We start from the raw sequence: 22,613 nt of genomic DNA, 5'->3' as shown, positions 1-22,613 counted from the left end.
TACCTCTTTATCTAGTAACCAATAGCTATAAATCCATTGAAAAAAGCCATATGCTCAACTTTTATGCTTTGATCCTTTGCTTTACTAATAATTCATGTACTTATTACTCTTCTTCAAATGCCAATTCCCCACTGCTTTGCTTGATTCCCCTCTCATGCATTTTACCCGACAGGAACAAGAATTTTAATTGGAAACATCTTTTTGTCTTTGTTTCTCCAAGAATATATGAATAATTTTTTTTCACTACTGTTAGGGTTTTCAGTGAAAGTTCTTTTCTTGGCCTACAATATTCATGTCAACGTATTACACGTTCTTTGCCTCCTTTGTATGTTTCAATATAAAGGAGCAAAGCATGATTTTTCCTTGTACAGTTTCCCTTTCAATCTATCTTCAATTCCATGAAATTTTTTTCCAATAATATTTACAGTCAAGATCTGGAAAACAGCAGTGATCCATGCTATTTGCAAGTAAGTATATACTATTGTTATGATTAGTAGTGAAATTTTGTTCATTTTAATTTCTCTCTTAGCATTGATTAATATATTAATCTCCTCTCCTCAATATGTATTTAGTGATGAAAGGTGTATTTAGATTGATGATAGGGTCTCGAGCCATGTAGTTAAAATATGCTTCAAATTCTCGTACTCTTTGTGTATTTAGAATTTAGTCTCTATATTAACTGTTAAAATTCTTCATTAGATTCATTGATATAACATTTTCAAATAAAAATACTAAGCTTGGTAGCCATTTAACAAAAAAATAAAATTATAATGAATCTCAGTTAAATAGAAGAATTACTACGGTGTTGATAATTGGACTTACAATTTTAAAATTTAAAAGTAGAATGGTTAAATTCTCAAATATACAAAGAGTACAAAATTTGAATTCAAATATCTGAAAAGTAGGACTTATAGCATATTGTAACCAATAAACAAATTTGATACTAACTCAACATATTTGGTCATCTTTTGGTTCATCAATTAACCATTGGTGATAAAAAGATAAACCCAATAAATTGAGTGATTATTTTGTAAGACAAAAAAAAAAAACTTACTACTTATTATCTATATTTAAAATCTTACTAAAGCTATGTATATACAAATAGTAGAAGATATATAATTCCTAAATATTAAACAAAAATGATTATATTTGAATAACTATCCATAGTATTAACACAATGCATGCTCTGAATTTGACCCATGATCACCTCTAGGTATAAGTATTGGGCATAACTTTCTCAATTAAGATATTGATTATCTTCTCGATGACTATCCGTAAAGTTTGTTAAGATATTTCTTTTGGCATAATGGTATATTTAATTTTCAACGTTTATATCTTTTGTCAATTTGATATTTATTATTATTTTAATTAAATTTGGACATTAAACTTTAAAATTAATCAAATAGTTTTTAAATTATTTGGTGGCTATTCACACTTCACATATACTTCGTACTAGTACGACTCTATTTATCTTATATATCAGGTCAACAAATAATTCGAGTTATAAAACACTCGAAATTAAATATATAAAGTATATGTGGATTGTCATACGAGCTGTAATGTCTAATACCTTAACATTTTAGTTTGTATTCCCATTAGAAATGACAATTCAATTCTTTTCGAAATGTTTTGTAATTATTCAAGCTCATATAGATTCAAACCCTGTTATGCGAACCTTTTGTAACAATGAAAAAGAAATAATAATGGATGGTTTTGAATTTTCAGTTGCCGTCTCTCTACTTTATGTAGAGATAAAGGGCACAGTATTGAGGAGGGTATTCTCACAAATAGTGAATAACTTTTGGAACGAATGGGAGCTTCGATTGATGGTTCTCCTCAGTCTTGGTCTCCAGTTTTTACTCATTCATTTCGGGAAGAGGCGAAAGAAATATACCGGAGCTCGGGTTCCGTTGATTGCAATCTGTGCCTGGATAATATATCTTTCTGCAGATTGGATGGCAACCCTTGTGCTTAGTACCCTTCTTCGAGGCAGTGTTGGACTGGAAAAAGGACTCGTTGTCTTCTGGACCCCTTTTCTTCTATGGCATCTCGGCGGTCCTTACAATATCACCGCTTACTCTCTGGAAGATAATGAGCTTTGGTTGCGCCACTTTCTTGGGATGTTCTTCCAGATCGGAGAGGCGATTTATATCTCCGTCCGGTTTCAATCGGACACCGAACTAAACGCTATGGCTGTCCCTTTGTTTATTGCTGGAGTTCTCAAGTATTTCGAAAGAATATGGGCTCTTAGATGTGCGAGTCCGAAACAGCTCATGAAGTCCTTTTATGAACCCCTGAGTTCGAAAAATCCGAGTGATAGCAGCAGTGATGGGAACGAAAAGAAAACAATGATCCGAACAGGACTTTACGATCTTTCGAGAAGGAAAAAGTTTATAGAAGATCCGACCATTACCGAAGAAGTAAAGTTTCTTCGGCAAGTGCATTCATCTTTCGAAATTCTCAAGCCTCTCTTCACCGATCTACCGTTCCAGATTTCGAAGGAGTTTTACGATGAATTGGTGTACCTCAACCGTTGTACCAATGCAGCAGAGGCCTTCAATTTCGTTAAGATCGAACTCGAATTCCTTTACGATTTGCTCTTCACCAAGAACCCCCTACATCATCAACACTATATTTGCAACCTAGTGCTTCGCTTCATATGCTTTTACTCTGCTTTTTCTGTGCTGATAGCTTTCTCGGCTCTTTATTACAAGTTCCAGGATCACACGGTCGACTTCGTCGTCACCTACGTGCTGCTGTTCAGCGCAGTTTTCCTTGAGAGCTCTTCGTTCCATATGTACATTCGGTCCAAGTGGACGCTGATGTGGCATGCAAATCATAAAAACAAACTCAAGAGGCTGTACCTTTGGTTCGCGGAGAAAAAGTTACGTTCGATTAAATCGAAGAAGGGAATACGGAGAATGGCACAACATGATCTTTTGGGGTATTACTTGAAGGCCAGGACAAGCCAAATTACTCGGGCGTTGAAGTCCATCGACTTCATTAACCTTTTTCAGAGGTTTTGGTATTCAGAGTGGAAGGACGTGGATATCGAGTTGAAAGAATTCATCTATGAACACCTCAAAAACATGCGTACCGAGCTTGAAAGCGAACAGTTTAATCCAAAGCATCTCGAGAAGATGTTGGGGGATAAAGGTGATGCCATCCTCGAGAAGAAAGGTTTGGATCCGATTGTGAATGAGGACTGGAAAATGGAATCCACGGATTTCACCCGTCGGATCTTTATTTGGCACATCGCTACCTCGATCGTTTACTACGACGATCTCTCCAAGCATCGAAAGTACAGCTGCGGTTCGATATGCAAGATCGGCAAATCCTTGTCGGATTACATGATGTACCTTATTTTGGTCCGTCCTACAATGCTGCCGAAGGGGTTCAGTGACAGGGTAAACGATGACACTTACAACCAATCGCAAAGGATCCTTCTTCAACCGAAATCGAAACAGACCGCAATGATGGAATTCATCGAAACACTAAGGTTACCGTCCTCTGACGTTATGAATACTCAATTACCAGAACTCGAATTCGGAGCGTTATGGGAAGGGGTGCAGTTTGCCAAGAAATTACAAGACTTGATAACAGAGAGGTGGGATCATGAAGAGAAATGGAAAATGATAAGTGATGTATGGATGGAGATGATGGTTTATGGTGCAAGTCGATGCACATGGGAGCAACATGCACAACAATTGAGGCATGGTAGCGAGCTGCTCACTCATGTTGCTCTCATTATGGCTCATCTTGGTTTAAGTACTCAAGTCCATAAGCAAGAAAAAGCGACTGATGATACTAACCTTATATAAACTCTTTTTTTTTTTTTGCATTCTAAGGTATTTCTTTTTTTCCCCAAAAAATTTAAATAAGATGTTTGCAAATATATATATATATATATAGATTAGTTTTTTTTTAAATTTTTTTGTAGTAATTTATTTCTATTTGTAGTAATTACCTTTAAAATATTGCATGTGAAATGATTTTGTATAATTTTTTTACTTTTATATTATTTCTAATAAAATTCAGATTATATCACTATATATAATTTGATATATTGATAATTAAAATATCACATGAAAAATGTAATTATTTTTGGATGAATGATGAAATTCATTAATCTAATAATGCAATTAATCTGTTACAAAAAAAATAAAAAATATTGCACAGTAACTTAAAGCTATACAAATAAATTAACCAATAATGCCCAAAAAGCATAAAGTGAAGCATTGACAAGACCAGTTCTATTGATTGGCCTACCTCTTAAACTAGCCTGCATAATCTTTTTAATTTGCACCAAGATAGCATCTTCAGTCAAGAAAGATGCACCAAAATACTTCTTGTTCCTTTATCTCCATATCACATACAAATATGCACTCCAAGCAAGTTTGAGTATAGCAAAAAGTAAGGACTTTCTTTAAGTTTCAATGTCGCCCAAATAAAGGCACAAAATTAACTGCCACACATTCCTTGAAAAACTACATTCAGAAAAACTGTGATCACGTCTCTCTGCAGCATCCATACAGAGAAAACAATAAGTATCAATTGAAATTTTAAAAACAAACAAACGATCCCGGATATATAATAAAAAATGCAATTTTATATAATCAAAAATTATGAGTTAAAAGTAAATTCTTCAGTTTATGATATATGATGTAACACTAATAGAAAATATATTTTTCTTTAATAGAATTATTTAATAAGTAATAAAACTTGAAGATTAATTCATGTGGTTAATAAATTATTATACTTGCATGTATAACTATTATATATATATCGGGTAATTATTTGAATATATAAAATATTTTAATCCTTGAATTTATAACATTTTTATTTTTTCTAAATAAAGATAAAATCACTTTAATTTGAAGTGATTCAAAAATTATAAATTATAATAAGTTATTTTTTATTAAATATTTTCAATTTTTTTGCTAAGAAATATTTTCAAATTTAAATATATATTTAATATTTTTATTTTATTGTTGATTATTTAAAAATATTATATCCTTATATTTTATATATAAAATGTACTGGATGATGCACATATGATATGTATATTCCTTTTATCAAATGCTCAACTTTTATGCCTTGATCCATTGCTTGACTAAATAATTTATGTAGTTATTGCTTTTCTTCAAATGCCAGTTCCATGGTGCTTTGCTTGATTCCCATCTCATGCATTTTTACAGCACAGAGAATTTCTGAAACCCCTTTTCCAGGCCAAAATAAGACCATATTTCTGCTTGAAGAGCTGAACATATACCACTGTTTCTGTAGTAACCTTATATCCAATTGCTATGCCTATCACGGATGACTCCACCAGCAAAGGCCCTTTGTTCAACTCCTTTGACAGCACCCATCGAATGCCCATCATGGCTCTTCTTACGAATCAGTCTTGTCCAAATAACTCAAGCAAAGCGACAGTTTCTAATAATATGGATGATAGTCTCATTGTAGTGTCCACAAAGTAAGCAAGTAGGATTGAAGTCCGAACCTCTTCGACACCTCTCACTATTAGTGAGAAGTCTATCTATCAAAACCAGCCACAAGAAGTGTTTGATTCTTTGCGGGCATTTAAGCTTCCAAATTTCTGCCATAAATCATTAGATGGTGACCAACTATCTTTTACAATTGCTTTATAAGCTTCAGTCATAGAGAATTTGTCCATACAAATATCCCTCCCTGCAACCTTATTAGGAGGTCTAATAGCCGTAACTTTTAAGATGGTAGAATAGTCTAATTGATCTGCAAATAATTCCCATATCCAACAACCATCCTCACTGGCCATATCTCTTACTTGAGTATCTTTCGAAATCTCGCGCAAAGGGCCAACATCTGGGACCCAAACATCTCCCAAAAACGAGTGTCTTTACCATCACCAATAGACCAGCAAACATTTTGTAAAAGGAAGCTCCAAACATGAGTTAGAGATTTCCAAACATAAGAAGTCGAGCTCCTCTTGATAGTGTCGAGACAAACATTTGTAATTTTACATTTAGTACGCAAGACCTGTACGCATAGAGCATCAAAGTTAGTCGATAAATTAAAACCAATTTTAAGAAGGAAGGACTTATTATGTTTTTTCAAGTTTACGTATCCCAATGCCTCCATTAGCAAGCGGTTGGCAGCAAGAAGATCAATTGACAAGCGTCGTTTTTCTCTTATTAATGCTAGAACCCCAAATAAATCCCCTAACGTTCTTCTCAATTTCATTGCAAACCTCCGAGGGAATTCTGACAGTTTGCATAAAATAATTAGGGATCGCTAAGAGGATCGATTTAGCAAGAGTCACTTTTCCTACCATCGAAAGTAAGCTCGTATTTCAACCGCAAACTAAAAAGTGCTTGGTAGTAATCTTTTGTGGAATAAAAAATATATATTATACATCTTCATAGAAACTAAATGATAAAAAACACATTATACATTCTTTTACTAAATCTTATAAAATATTATTCAAACTATATTTAAGACCTTGAAATGTTAATTTTATTTCTTTGTTTATTTATTTATTTACAGAAACCAGGGATCAGAGTTTAGCCCCAATAAAAATGCTTGTTATTGGTCTTGTTCATCACCAATTCCCATCATCACAAGGAGAGCAACCTTCTTGTGCAATGTCAGTGATTTGAACCCCAGAATCATAAATAACCCCAATTTTCCAATCAGCTGGAAGCACATTTTTGGCCCAAACCCACTTCCCATCGTACCCAGATGTCACCACAAATCTGAATTGTAAGGCACCATTTGGGACCCTACTGGTATCCCAAACTGCCCCATAGTTCCTAGTCATGAAAATCCAGTTTGATGATCCAACTTGAGCTACATCAATGGCTACTATTTCTGTCTGGCCACCTTGGTATAGCAGTTTAATAGCCAAGTAATATGGTTTTTGGCTTGATTCTTCAACTCTAATTGCCAAGTTCTGGTTTTTGTATTCACAAGGCATCCTGTTAATTTCACATCACCAGAATCAATAGCAAGTTCAACATGCATGGAAAAGGAATAGGGTAAACTAATACCGGTAGTCACCCAATTATAAAAAGTTACAAAATAGTTATTACACTATTCAATATTATGTTGGATTTTTTGTGTTTCTATTTTTTGTATACTTTCAATCAAATTTTTTTTTTTTAGTTTTTTTTAGTTGAAAGGTTCACAAATAAAAGCAAAACTGCAATAAAGACTAAATTACACAATGTGTATGGGTTAGATTTTTTAAAATTAAAACTAAATTGACACAATGTATAAATGTTAAAAATTAAAGTTGCTATAATGCCTATTTTAAAAGCTGCCATAATTAACCAATGAGTGATCAAAAAAGACAAAATTGAATAATTGAGTTATCATTTCGTAACATTTCATAGTTGGTGACCAAACAATAAATTTACTAATAATTAAGTGACCCAAAAAAATATTAATAGTTAGGTGCTACTAGTGTAGTTTACCCAAAGGAATATAAAGAAGATATTGAACCGTTAGCCATTAGTGTGCCCCATTATATATGTTAAGTTGGTTCAAGCAGGGCCTGACCTTTTTCATTATTTTATGTTTGAATCAAGCTTACCTTTTATATTCCACGTCCACAATCCCAAGTTTCAAAACGTCTTGACCCTTGCCCTTGTTAGCCATGGCCATGAAAGCTCTGCTAGTAAGAACAAAGTCTGTTTGGTTATTGTGATTAAGATCAGTTAGTGTCACCTTTGTTCCTTTACTGCTACACAGTTTTGAATCCTTACACCTTATCTGCCAATGTTAAAGACTCAAACCTCAATTTTCCATTATAAGAATTAAAAAGAAAACAATAATAAATGTATACAAAACCTGAAAGCAAGCACCACAACCAGCTCCTTGTTTGTGAAGCGAAGAAACACCAGCTGCAAGGTGGCCACCGCTAATGGTTAATGCTAAGGAACCATATCCACAAGCTCCAGCTACAAATATCAAAGCCATAAAACAAATGTTACCCACAGTTTTTTTCACAAAAATATGATCTGGGTCTTTGTCAAAATCCATTTTCATGTAAGAAAACAAGTCTGGGTATTAATCAAGAAGAAGGAACTTGGCAGCAAGTTACATGATGCAGCGGCGTCGGAGAAATAAGAAGCTTTGGATTGGTGCACGCATCGATCACAAGCAGTAGCTGAAGACAAGACAAGGAACAATAACATGCAAAGAAAGTGAGGCTGAGCCATATTTTTTGTTGAATTGAGAAATGTAAGTGACAAGTAAAGAAAGATAGGGTTGATGAGTTTTATTTATAGTGTGGTGGACTACAGGTAAGCATTTCGGGAAAACCATGGATTGATTTTCTATACTTTAAAGAAAATCCTTTTTTCGGATTTGAATACAAGGAAAAGGACTTGTATTTGCTCAAACGCGGAAACTAAAAAAAGATGAAAACAATAATGAATTTTGTCACCGACTCTTTGTCTATGTCTAAACAGCTGTGCCTTGTAGCTGTAAGAAGTATGAACTTGAAGATTTGTGTAGTTTTAAATAGGACATAACTTTGTTGAGTTTTCAGACAGTGGGATTGATTGATATATAAGTGAAAGTTTTGGCAAATTGCATTTTTTTAAAATTAATTTATGTAAATTAAATTAAAGAATAAATTATTTTTTTTTTCATTTACATTGTATTTTTCAGTTGATGTAAAGGAATCAATGTTTATCAATAAAAATAAAATAGATGAATATTTTAACTGAATAATTCATTTGTTCTTTAATTTAATATATATGTATTAATTTATTTATTTTTTTAAATAAATTAGAGAAAACACAATTCGAAACTTGTACCAAATTTTGACATTTTTTTACTTTGATGAGATCAAATCAATCAATCAATTTTCCTCAGCTTAGTGCCCCAAAATTCTCCCTTCCCTGTTTTTCAAAGCTATAAAATTCAAGGATCATTGTTCCACTATAGAAATAATGAAGTGTATTCACTGCCTGCTGACTTTTAATCATCCAATACGTAAACAAAACGTATGCCTGTGGCATCATAACGTGGATCAATGGATTCTGACGTGGACTTACCATCATGCTTTATCCAGCTGCCTGAAACTTGATGCTTTTATCCGTTTGTACCATTCAATGTTTCACTTAAATTATGTAACAATGAATATGGGATTTGACCACAGCAACCGGTAGTTTATTTCTACATGCGTCATAAAATAAAAACCATTGTGTGTAGTTAAGTTGGCTGGTGTTTTGGGGTCCCTTTTGGTGGAACCCAGCTGACCAAACAAGATAATATGGCTACTTAATCATAAGATCATTGAAAACCATCAATGGCTATTGTCTTCTCTTTCTTTCATTTTTCTTCATTTTGCTTTGTTTTTTTTTTTTGATGACATGATTATTACCATCCAAAACATGGTGAAAGTATCATAAAAACCCCTATATTAAGAGTTAGATTACATTTTTCATCTTTACGAAAAATGAGTAAATTAATCCATGTATGTTAGATTAAAGCGCAAACTGATCTTTCTATTAAAAATTCATCTATTTTTACTATTTAAAATTGATCCATATAAGTCAAAATGAAGTACACGTGGCCATATCAGTTTTAAACAGCAAAATTAGATTTAAACTTTAACAAAAATGACCGGTTTGTTTTTTGAAGTAATTTATAGGGGTTAATTTATCTTTTTTTAAGTAGATGGAACAAAATACAATTTGACTCTAATACAGAAACCTCCATAATACTTTTACCTCCAAAACATGTAGATACCAATATCAATACAAAACAAATTTAAAGTACACATTGCAAGACATAGTGCTTGATGATGGTGCAAAGACAGCTACACGTAGAAAGCTAGACAGTATTCAATTGTAACTTCGCTTGAAAAATTTGTATTAGGCAGAGCCTACTTTAACCAGAAAAAGAATGCAGAATTAAGGCATGAAAGTGGAATGCCAAAGATAGTATAAAAACAAAAATAGGGCTGACAGCCTATGAACATCAATGATGGTGCAACTTATCACTTACCCTAGCATTAGCTAAACTATTCAAGTAATTTAATAAAGGGAACCAATATTCTCCTATGAACCACTTAATTTTGGCTATGGTATTCATCTTTAAAAAGAATGTAAAATTACCTGTACAGTCTTTTCCTTCCAGTCCATTGATCATATACAAGGGCATTCTCATTGGCCTCTGAAATATCTAAGCACTTATCGACACAGAATCCTAGCATTTGATCTTTTTGAAGGTAATTTGACCATGTAAAAAGTTAGTATTTCAGCTTGTTTTTTGGGACAGAATTGAGATGATATCTTCCCGTGCCTTTTCAAGGGCACTCGGCAGATTCTCTGGTTTCCTCCCACCTGCTTGAGCAAAATTTGGTCTGCCACCACCTCCTCCACCACACAGTTTAGCTATGGGGCCTATAAACTTCCCCGCCTGTATCCCAAGATCAACCACGGCTGGTGTGAAGGCAGCAACTAAACTAACTTTCCCTTCATCTGGACAGGAGCCTAAGATTACAGCTGCAGGATCTTGCAGTGTATCGATTAAATTCTCGGCAGCAGCTTTTAGTGAATCAGCATCCACATCATCCAATGACTCAACTAGCACCCTGGAGTTAAATGTTCAGAAGCCAAAGAACAAAAGTCAGAAATGAGTTCCATTAAATAGCAAAATTTGAAATCTTTGAAACAGTATTACACATTACCTTATCTTTTGTGAAGTTCCTACTTCAAATGCTTTGTTTGCAATCATTAGTGCTTTATATTCGGCTGCTTTTGTACGCAAATTAGCAACTTCAGTTCTTGACATTCTTAACTCCTCTAAGAGTTTTTCTACCCTGGTAGTCACTTCTTCAGCTTTCACCTGCAAAGATGAAGTTAAATAACATCAAAATCAGAGGTTCAGCCGAGTCAGGCATTTTCCAAAACAGAGAAGCTCTACATGATAAGAGAGAAGATCAGAATAGCCAAGCTATACCCAAAAGCCATACCCAAGCTTCTTGTTGTCGTTTCAAGATCAGATCAGTTTTTTGCATGGGCTTTAATCTTTTACGATGAAGTACATTGGGAGAAGGTTTCAAGTTAAAAGCATAAAAAGAGAACTCACCTTGAGCATGGAGCATAGATTCTTCATTTGTGATTCCCTGACATTGATATATTCAATAAATGCTTCACCAGCAACAGCTTCTATACGCCTGACTCCAGATGCAATCCCTTGCTCGGAGATTATTTTGAAGACCCGTATTTCAGAAGTATTGCTGACATGGGTCCCACCACAAAGTTCCATGGATACACCAGGAACTTCCACAACTCTTACCTGCAATGCATTATAAAATTAGGAAGAACTATTTATATGAGCAAGAACAGACACGGAGCACGTAAACATTCAAGTTTCTAGCTCAGACATCATAGTGAGAAAGAGAATGCTAGGATATAGTGGCAAGCAATTGTCTAAAGAATGAACCGAAAATGATTCAAAGTTTAATTTGTTTTGCTAGTTTAACAAAAAGTACAATGAACCCAAACACAAGACAAGCTAAACAAAGCATGGATAATGTCAGTTGGTATAATGAAGAATAAATACATACCTGCTCGCCATATTTTTCCCCAAACATTGCGATCGCACCAGCTTCTTTCGCATCATTAAGGGGCATTACTTTTGTTTTAAGAGATGTTGAAGCCTCAATCCAACCATTGATCAGTTGCTCAATCTCTTCAATTTGAGTGTCAGTAAGGGCATGACCATAGTTGAAATCAAACCTGAGGCGATCAAAAGCCACTAAGGAACCAGCTTGTGATATTTCCTGGCTAATTAATTTCTTAAGTGCGGCTTGTAACAAATGAGTAGCCGTATGATGTACCTGAAAGAAGAAGAACAAAAAACATCTTAAGATAGTTTATGTTAGATGAAACGACCAAATCAATTAACACAAAAATAAAGCCACAATTAAGCATTAAGCTAGTACCTTTGCTTGCTGTCTCAGTTTTGCATCCACGGCAGCTTCTACTTCTCTGCCAACTTCCAGAAACCCCTCTTTGATAGTCCCTTTATGAATAAATAAGTCACCTAAGGATTTTTGAACATCCTTGATCTCGACAACAGCTGTTTGTTGCTTTTCACCTCCGGTAACGTAAAGAAAACCATGATCTCCAATTTGACCACCGGATTCAGCATAAAATGGTGTTTTGTTCAACAAAACCTCTATATCATTTCCTTCAGAAACCTGTATCACAGGACTCCCATTCACCATGAGGCTTTCTACTACTGCTTGAGTAGAAAGGGTATCATATCCAACAAATTCAGTTTTGTTTATATTATTCGTAAGATTAGTACCATCTTCAACTGCAAGTTTAACAACATTGTGTGCAGCTCGAGACAGGCGCCTTTGGTTTTCCATCTCTATATCAAAACCATTCATATCTACAGTAATGCCTTGTTCTTCAGCAATTTCTGTGGTTAACTCCACTGGAAATCCAAAAGTATCATACAAAAGAAATGCATCTTTTCCAGACAAGCAAGGCACAGTCCCACTTTTCTCGGCATTTGATGATGCATCCGCTAACATTTTTTCAAGTAAAGTTTCTCCTCTCTCTAGAGTTTGCACAAAATTAAGCTCTTCCTTCTTCAGTTCCTCAAGAATACGGGGCGCTTTAATCTTGACATCCGGATCAATATGGGTGCTTAATTCTATTACTTTTTCTGCAATTATAGGTAAAACTGCTCCTTCAAGATTATCTCTTCTTTCTCCCTTTATACCGAGGGACCTGCCAGCTCGAACAACCCTTCTAATAAGCCGTCGAACCACATAACCTCTACCAATATTTGACGGCAAAACACCATCCGATATGAGATACACTATTGCCCTTAGATGATCTCCTACAACCTAAAAGCAATAGAAAATTTTAAACACTGAGACCATGAAACAAATTAAGAAACTTTATTTGCCAAAATATCTTAAATCTAACAAAAATTATAGCAAGCAAACTGAAACTTTTACCTTTAATTTCAATTTTGTTTGCTCATCTGCCAAAGGATATGAGATATTAGCCAGTGCTGATGCCTTTTCTATAATGGGGTAAATCAAGTCAGTCTCATAGTTGTTTGGAACCTGCAAAAAAGGGGAAAAAATATCATCTTTAATTTCAAAGCATATAACCTTGCAAATGAGGCATACCTTCAGTAAAATATAATTTTAGTTTGACATGAAAAAAAAATCATAAATACCTTTTGAAGAATACGGGCCATACGCTCCAAGCCAAGACCAGTATCTATGTTCTTTTGCTTTAAGGGCTCGAGTGTTCCATCATCTTTTTTATTGTATTCCATGAATACAAGATTGTAGAACTCTATAAATCTTGTGTCATCCCCAAGATCCTGCATATTACTCATCCAGGTTAAGGGAAAAAGAAAACTGGAATGAGAAACCTATGAGTAACCTGACCAATGCCTGGACAGAACCTGAATAACCCCCTACCCAACTGAAAGAAATAAAAGAATTGTTTGAAGCGAGTAAGTACCAACCACATCAGCAGTTCCCCTCTCTGGATGAAAATCATAATAAATCTCAGAACATGGACCGCAGGGACCAGTAGCACCACTCATCCAAAAGTTGTCGTCTGCACCCATTCTTTTTATATGGTCAACAGGAACACCCACCTGATGAGAGCTTGTATCATCAAAATCATTTAACATAACATGAAAAATATTATGTCTAAATCATTCAAAAATAAAAATGTAGCTTCTCGAACACTAGGCACGATGGAAAAGACACATTGACCAATCAAGGGAACTTATATAGAGAGAAGGCACATCTAAAAGCAGAACATTCATGAAAGCAAAACTCTAACAAGTGCTAAAGTGCATCTTGGATTACCTCCTTGTGCCATATTTCAAAAGCTTCGTCATCATCCTCATACACACTTATCCATAATCTTTCAGGTGGCAACTGAAATCTGTAAGCACAAACAACTTTCATTTTCAAATGGAAGAAAACGAATGTGTGATAAGGAACCACCATGCTAGAGAAAAACAATACTAAAATTTGGCATTCAGAAAACAAAACTAAATTCATGCTTACTCCTTGGTGGAAAGCTCCCATGACCATTGAATTGCTTCCTTCTTAAAGTAATCACCAAAGGAGAAATTGCCTAGCATTTCAAAAAATGTATGATGCCTTGCTGTTCTGCCAACATTCTCCACATCGTTTGTGCGTATACACCTTTGTGCAGTAGTAGCACGAGGTACTTGTCTAGGAATCTAAATATAAAGAGCTAGTTACATCACATCAAAGCCTAACAATCAAAATAATGTCAACTTACTTTTAACACACTAATTTAAGTGCTATCTTTACCATTTAGCAAACTTATAATTGACAACGATGTCATGATGCTTTTCTAAAGATGATCAATTAGCTACAAACATATAATTAAAGCTTTTCACAATAAGTGAAGAACCATTTAAAAAAAATTTTAAATAATAGTTCCATATACCATGTAACTAATAATACATAAAAGCAGCGTAATCTTAACAATTACTAGGAAAAGGCAAAGCTTGAGTAAAGGTGCAATCAGTAGATTCATTAAGAATCTCATATATAACCTTCCCAAGGAATATTGGCTTGAAAGGAAGCATTCCTGCAATTGTTAGTAGGACTGTTGGGTCATCTGGCACAAGAGAAGCACTAGGAAGAATCTTGTGATCACGAGAAGCATAAAAATCAAGAAATCGCTGGCGAATAGAATCCCCACTGAAAAGAGAATACTTTGATTGATCCTCCATCAATTCCTCAGCTACGCGCTGTACCGATGCTGAAAATTCACATGGTAACTACTATATCCACTGATAAAGAAAACTAAAGCATGACTGAAAGAATAGATGATTAAGTATAGTAACCTGATCTAATTCTCGACTGATTGCCCCGAACTCCTCTCAAAGAACTACTTTTACACGCCACTATGCCAGGAGAGAAAAGGGCCAACGTTCTTGTAAGAAAGCCTGCATTTACTTGAACACAATTACACAAATATCTAGGAATTAATGCCTAATCCTAAAAGATATATAATGCATCACTTAGCAAAGAGAAAATCAATGGAAGAATAAAATTACATATGCAAAAGTAGATTCCAAGAAACCAAACACATAAAGTTGAAAGAGCTCAAAATACTAAAATTCTAGAAGAAAAAAGAGAAAATTCTCAGTAATGCATATACAATGAACCATTCTTTTCCCATTTTGAAAAAGTCCATCTCCCTGCTTAAACTGAAATCCCCATCCGAATAAGAAAATGTAAAGTTAAGTTAAACTAAATATCAGAAAATTTCACCATTCAAATAAGTAATCTCGGTATATAAAAACCCAACTACATCTAAATTTCACTAATTTGCATTAAAAAAATGAGTAAATTTGGCATTATTTTTTTCCCAATTATGAACTGAATGGAAAAGATAAATTACAAGTCAAGGAGAGAAGGCAAGAAATTAACTATTTTGCTCACTTGGGTTCTGTCTAATGAAGTAAAATATAGTTCAAAGTGTGTACTTTATCAATAAAATTGCTTGTATAACGAAGAACAGTGAAAAGAAGAAGAAAAAAGAAGGAAACTTTTACCAGATGAAGTGGCAAAACTGTAATTGGAAAGGGGCGAAGAAGGCGGTATTGGAAACAACATGGTGGATGCAGGAAAAGGAACGAGAGATTGGCGTCCTTGAATTAGGCGTGGAGAGTGAGGCAGTTTCAGGGCAGCCATAGCCCCTCCCTCTGTTTTTGAGATAATATCCCCCGTGTCGGTTTTGTTTTCTGGAAGTGGGCGTTTAAATACGTTGCACTAAACATGTTAGTTGGAAAGATAAGCTTTTTTCAGACAGCCACATATTATTTATTTCGTAACATAAGGTCAGGTCAAGTTTTACCGGAACCGGAATGGAAAATCTGGTGGATCTGAAATTAATTAGTATATTTATAATAATTCGGTTTTCAGTGATGTTAAGAAATAAGTTTTGAAATCTCGTTTCTATAAACATAATTCGTAAATATTTGATAGGGATATTCACAAAATTATTATATAGATATATTAAAATTTAGTTAAATAATTTAGTCGAAAATGTGGATAATTAATGTTCAGAGATTAAATTATAAAAGTTTAATTATTATAGAGTTTTAATTAAAAATTGCTTGGGGGACTTAAATAACAATTATCTAAGAAATTAAAATGGTTAATAAATCAATTTTAAATAGGTAATAGTGGATAATGATGATGCATGACATTATATTTAGTTAATTGATGATTAAGATTTAATTGATTAAGTTTAATTATAATTAAACTATACTATATAAACCAAAACTAAGTGGAAAGAAGTGGTCATCGTCTCCACGTTAACTGTCTACCAATGTAGCCAAAGAGAAGAAAGCTTTGAAACCTAGTTTTTCATTTGGTCACTTATTTCAAGTAAGTCTTTAGTCATTTTTTTTTATTTTTATGAAAATTAAATCATGGGAGCTTGATTTAGTTAGCCCATGTAATAATTTGTTCAATTGGTGAAATTTTGATAAGTTGTCATTGTTGAGAATTGGATGAATTAGGTGTGAAATTGATAAAAATTAAACTTAAATTATAAAAAAGACTAAACTGTAAAGTTTAACAAGCTTGATTGCTAGTTTTGTTACATTATGGATCAAATTGAATAAAATACAAACATGTTATGAAATTGTGGTAGGAATAGAAAGTATAAGGTCCCTAATGAATAAATGTGAAATCGAATTTTAGTCTGAAGCTCTATACCGAAAGTTATAATTGCCTCGAGTTTAGGGACTAAATTGAATAAATTACAAAATATGCTTGATCTAGTATTTGATTGTGAATTACATGAAAATTGATAGTGTTTTATGTTTTGTGACTGCACGTAACTAACGTCGACGCGGAACCTTAGAGAGAAAAGCGAAAGTTATTGATGAGTGACGCGAAATCTTGATTTGTACTCTTATAATTTGAGATAGAAATACTTGTTTGCATATGCATGTTTATTGAATGAATGATCATTGAGGTGAGCATATGGTGATAGTATAAATTGCTTTAAATAAGATTGATATGGGATATTTATATGAAGGACTAAAATGAATAAAATGGAAAATGGCATGAATTACTTGAATTATGATATGTGAATTGGAAATTTGGATAGAAATATGTTGTTTAATATGAAATACATATATATAAACAACGAATTAGATTGTGTTTATGAATATGATTGAGAAATGGTTTATGTACCGAATTGTAAATTGGGATTGAACATTAGTACCCTACTAACTAGTTAGGCTGAGTCGGATATAGTTGGCATATCATAGGATTGAATTGTGTATGAGCCTATGTGCTTATGCGTCAGGATGCACCTCGTGTGCCAGGATGCACTTTGTGTGCCAAAATGCGCATCATGCATCAGTATAAGCTTCGTGTGCCAATATGCACTTTATGTGTTAGTTTTTCCTACTCTGGTTTATCCGATGACGCACTTCGGTGCCAGCTGTTGTGTTGGTTGGACAATCTGTGTATCCATCCGAGTCCAAGTTAGAGTCAGGTTAATAGGGGTTATAAATTGTAAATTGATATGTGATACCAAAAATGAAATTGGTAATACTATGGAATTGATTTCATTCATGTATATAGACTATGAATTAAGAAAAACATACACAACCTATTATGCATAATAGTTGAAAACAGGCCTTGGGGGTCGAAATGTATGCGAATGAGTCAATAGACACCAAAAAAGGTTTCAAATGGTATGTTAAATGGTCTATTGATGAAACATGAATATGGGAATGAATGTCAAAATGTTAAGGTTATAAATGTTTGAATTATGGATTGGTATTGATAGCTAAAAGGCTTTAAGATAGGTTTTGGTATATGTAATTGGGTTGATCACTCTATTGCATTGAAAGTTGAATTGGTTTGACACTTGATACATTTATCCTTTCATGTGGAAATGGTCATGTAATTGTGTTGCAATTGGGAATATGTATTGGTAGACATTTGGATTATATGCATTATGTTAAATTGCTATTATTAACTTATTGATAAGTGATGAAAGTAAGATGTTTTAATTCAGTTCTTAATGCGTTTTTGGATGATTATTTATGCAAATTGGTGAACTTTATGCTCCTAATCCTTTGAATTCACGTTTCTATACTTAGGTGAGTATTTGAGAGCAAAAGAAGTGAAAAACGAGCAAAAATCAGACAAAAAGAGCATATTTCAAGAGTCACACGGGCTGGGCACATGGCCATGTGACTTATGCTATGTTATCTTTAATAATGAAAGTACCACTGAGCTTTATCGCTTAGTGTACAAGTTATTTGTTTCGTGCGTAGGTATAGGTAATATTTGAGGCCCCGGGAAGTAAAGTCAGCATTCGAACTATCATTTTCGACTCAACTAAATTTATATAACTCCTTCCATTTTTATTAAGTGGCATGTAACTAGAAATACCTTGTTTAATGTTACAAATGGTCAAGTTTTCTAAATGGATTGTGAATATATGAAAATGGTTTTAACTGTGCATAGAAATGAATGGTTTGGCAGTTGTATATTGATCATGTTTATTGATGTTGAATGGGTGATTGGAGCCTTCAGGCCAAACATTGTTGTTCCATGCTAGGTTGATATCAATGGAAAATAGAGACTTAGTGGTTTGCCTATGAAGTCGCGACTTCACACCGTGAATATCGCGACATCAGGTTATCACGTCGCAACATCGACTTTATTTTATTTTGAAAACTTTAAAAATTGGTACTCGGGTTGGAAGCTTGACTATTGTCTCCAAATTCGCAACACCAAGCCCTGGAAGTCGACATCCACCTGAGAAGTTTTGAAAATTTTGTAGTTTAGCCCTCATTCGACCTCGGGATGGTATTGAGCTTTCATAAACTCGTACTTGACCTAGAAATGACTATTTCTTGTTTGATGCATGTAACACTTGTATATGAATGTTTAATAATAGAATTGGAATATAGTTGATTGTAGTTGTTTCAACAACGAATGTGACATCCTGTAGCTTGGACCCGGCGGTCGGGTCGTGTAACACCCCTAACCTGTATCCGTCATCGGAACAGAGTTATGGAGCATCACTGAAATCTATAGATCAAGTAAACGGATATTTCACATCATATAGTATTCAAATCAAGCTAAAACTAAGTTTTATACATATATGATCATCACAAATACTCTAGTATTCAAAACTATCAAATTGACCAAATTCACATGTATGCATACTTGTACTAAGTATTAACATACCTATAAGATTATCATAATTCAAGTATACCAAACACTCACATCTAACATGATATAGCCTTTCATATGCACATCAAAACATGTTCATCACAAGCCATCCCTGTGACTAGATATAACAAAACATTAATAAGCCAACATTGGCCAAATTAACTTATACATGTCATTATAACCAGAATCAAATCATCCAAAATTACCGATAGAACCAATTGATAGTGTGATATAACTCCAACAAGCTTCCAACCCATTCGAGCTTCCGATAATCTACAGAGTAAATAAAAACAAATATGTAAGCAATGAATGCTTAGTAAGCTCGTGTAATCTTTAATCATATTAATTCATTTCAAATATGAAATCTATACATATCAAGAATAATCCAATATTGATACCACAATACTCATGAAGCTATATTCATGAACTCACAAGGTGAATAAATCCACAGCATCACTTATACATATTATTCCAAGCTTAGTAGGATTTTATATAACTTTAACTTTTCAAAATTTCTTTATTTTCATTTGTAGTTCTTTACTTTCCACACTTATTCTATATCCATGACACACAAGTCATAAACATATCATTCAACCATGGTCATAAGCTAGTGCATTTAACCAAAGCCTTTTTCAAATTGATCACATGATAAGTCATTTCATAAGAAATTGCATAATTTAAACCTTACCACTCTTTCATGAGCACTAGCATATTTTCACTTAAATACTTACCAATTCAATACATCATATAAATAAACATATAACCATTCAACCAATAGCTTGGCACTTGCGTAAGCATCAAGCAACAACACTAGTTAGCGTACTTGCACATATTACATATAAATTCAACATTGATAAACTTATTTTCTCAACATGTCACACTTGAGTTTATTACTAGTCTCAACATACCTAATTTCCTTGTATCAACATATCAAAGATAGTCACATATGTACATGTCATGATACATATCATTCTCTTGCCGTTTCTTCATAAACATATATCATTCATTTCATTATATCAATATTTCATGTACCATCATTTTCATGAATTTCTTGTATATTTATTCTAATAACAGTTCATAATCATGAATATACATAATTATCAGGCAAGCTTCATGTACATGTATTTTCCATGTCATGTTTCAATATATGAAATAAATATCATTTCCATGTATTTCAGGTATATACCGTAATAGTTCATTTCGAACTCATGTTATCTCATATCAAAACTTTGCCCGTTAAACCATTTAAAATGTCGATAGATACATAGGTAGTACAAATATAGTGTACAAAACTGTAATCCGTCAATTCATATTCGGGAATGCTTATACGAGCACTTAACGGAAAGCTGTTTCGAGCCATATAATGAGAAGCTCATGTGAGCCATGTAACGGAAAGCTTCGAAGAACCATTAACGAGAAGCTCATACGAGCCAATTTCAGAAAGGTTCAAGCGAGCCAATATCGGGAAGCTTCGAAGAGCTAATTAATCGGGAAGCTCATGAAAGAGCCTTTAATCGGGAAGCTCTGAAAAGCCCTTATCGGGACGCTCATAATAGTTTCGGTGTGTCCGCAACACATGTAGGATCACAAACAATCGGGATGCTCCAAAGAGCTATTAACAAGAAGCTTGCAAGAACTATATAACGGGATGCTAATGAGAGCTAATATCAGAACGCTCTTTTGAGTTGTGGTGTGTCCGCAACACATGCAGGAACACAACCATTCGAGATGCTCCGAAGAGCTATTAACGGGAAGCTCGTGAGAGCCATATATTGGGAACCCTGTATCTATCGAATTTCATTTGTTTAAACGATACTTAATACTTGTCATATATTTTTTGGATATGTGATCAATATTCATACATAGCAATTACACAATTTACGTAACAACATTCAATTCAAACATATAAATATACAATTTAGTTACACGAACTTACTTGGCTAAATTGCAGAAATACTAATATTTAGGGGCATTTCGATAATTTTTCATTTTCCTCTATTTTCCTCTCAATCTTGATCTAAATTAACAATTTCATTCAATTTATTAATTTAGATGATAAAAATCTATTTCATGCAATATGTTCATCTTTGACATTTTGACAAAATTACCCTAAAATTTTACTTTTATTCAATTTAGTCCCTAAACTCAAAACACATAAATTAACCATTTTTAATACAAATTCAAGCTAAAAATATTAATGGAATTCAATACAACCCATTTTGCAATAAATTCACAACAAACTCTTGTATTTTTACCATTTCAACAATTTAGTCCCTAATTGGAAAATTCATCAAAAATCACTTAATAAAATACTTTTAATTAAAACTAATATCTCAAATTCATCATTTAACATAAAAAATCATATAGATTCATCAATTGCAACATCCAAGATCTTTAACAAAATAAAAAACAAAGGTAATGTTTAGTTGAACCTAATTGTAACAATCTCAAAAACATAAAAATTATAAGAAAAAAGACTAAATTGAACTTACATACAAGAATATAAAATGACAGAACCTCCAAGTTAAACTCACATGGTTTTCGTCAATGAAAATAAAATGTCCACAGAAGATATCTTTTTCACCTTTTTCTTTTTATATTATTTTAATTTCAACAAATTTACAATTATACCATTGAATCCTTTTATTTTATATTTTTCTTGATATGCCGCCTCATCCATTTAATTTAGGCATAATTTCTTATTAAGTCCTCCTCATTTATTAATTAAACCATTTAGTCACTTAATTATTATAATTAGCAAGTTTTGCATATTTTTAATTAATTAACTATCGAAACGTTAAATTTTTCAACGAAAATTTATTACTACCTTAATGACACATTTACGGCTTGGTTTATAGAGACGAGGCCTTGATACCTCATTTTCTAAAATCACTTGACCTAAATTATTATTATAAAACACAAATTATCAATTTAAAAACCTTTTTAAAACCATATTTGACTCGTAATATTAAATAATAATATTTACGAACTTACTGGATTTGGTGGCCTCAAACCACTATTTCAACACCACTAAATATCAGGTTGTTACGGGTCGAGTATGATGTGTTTAATATTAGTTCAAATAAAGTTGTTGAATCAGTATCTAAGCGAACTATTACAGTAGAAAACGAAAACCAAGACCAAAAAAGATCGATAATTGAATCGACTTTCGTAAAAAATATTTTTTAAACTTTTTATGAATTTTTAATTATTTGTTTAATTATTATCAGACCAATGGTTGAATTGGGAATTAATGGTTTGACTAATCACAGATTTGGTTATTAAACATTGAATTTTACCAAAGGCGAATTCAAAATTTCTTTAAGGGGTGGAACTGAATAATAGAATTTTGAGAGATCAAAACATTATT

At 33.3% G+C, this 22,613-nt stretch overlaps 3 protein-coding genes across 3 annotated transcripts; 1 reads left to right on the top strand and 2 right to left on the bottom strand.

The window, feature by feature from the left end:
* The first annotated feature begins 378 nt into the window (after nucleotides 1-378).
* On the top strand, nucleotides 379-3,857 carry LOC105795438 (uncharacterized). The gene is made up of 2 exons (XM_012625056.2): nucleotides 379-467; nucleotides 1,726-3,857. Exons 1-2 carry the CDS (start codon nucleotides 455-457, stop codon nucleotides 3,819-3,821), a joined length of 2,109 nt encoding a protein of 702 aa, XP_012480510.1. The 5' UTR covers nucleotides 379-454; the 3' UTR covers nucleotides 3,822-3,857.
* Nucleotides 3,858-6,472: 2,615 nt separating this feature from the next.
* LOC105795437 (expansin-like A1) lies at nucleotides 6,473-8,251 on the bottom strand. The gene is made up of 4 exons (XM_012625055.2): nucleotides 8,084-8,251; nucleotides 7,831-7,940; nucleotides 7,574-7,752; nucleotides 6,473-6,956 (listed from the first exon to the last, which is right to left on the bottom strand). Exons 1-4 carry the CDS (start codon nucleotides 8,199-8,201, stop codon nucleotides 6,581-6,583), a joined length of 783 nt encoding a protein of 260 aa, XP_012480509.1. The 5' UTR covers nucleotides 8,202-8,251; the 3' UTR covers nucleotides 6,473-6,580.
* A 1,654-nt stretch (nucleotides 8,252-9,905) lies between these two features.
* LOC105795436 (alanine--tRNA ligase, chloroplastic/mitochondrial) lies at nucleotides 9,906-15,790 on the bottom strand. The gene is made up of 13 exons (XM_012625052.2): nucleotides 15,586-15,790; nucleotides 14,872-14,973; nucleotides 14,578-14,786; nucleotides 14,057-14,235; nucleotides 13,853-13,931; nucleotides 13,501-13,635; nucleotides 13,204-13,353; nucleotides 12,977-13,087; nucleotides 11,945-12,862; nucleotides 11,567-11,839; nucleotides 11,086-11,295; nucleotides 10,685-10,842; nucleotides 9,906-10,588 (listed from the first exon to the last, which is right to left on the bottom strand). Exons 1-13 carry the CDS (start codon nucleotides 15,722-15,724, stop codon nucleotides 10,252-10,254), a joined length of 3,000 nt encoding a protein of 999 aa, XP_012480506.1. The 5' UTR covers nucleotides 15,725-15,790; the 3' UTR covers nucleotides 9,906-10,251.
* Nucleotides 15,791-22,613: the final 6,823 nt, after the last annotated feature.

This window comes from Gossypium raimondii, chromosome 3 (genome assembly GCF_025698545.1).
Source record: "Gossypium raimondii isolate GPD5lz chromosome 3, ASM2569854v1, whole genome shotgun sequence".
Classification (NCBI taxonomy): Eukaryota; Viridiplantae; Streptophyta; class Magnoliopsida; order Malvales; family Malvaceae; genus Gossypium; species Gossypium raimondii.
This window is presented reverse-complemented; position numbering and strand designations above follow the sequence as displayed.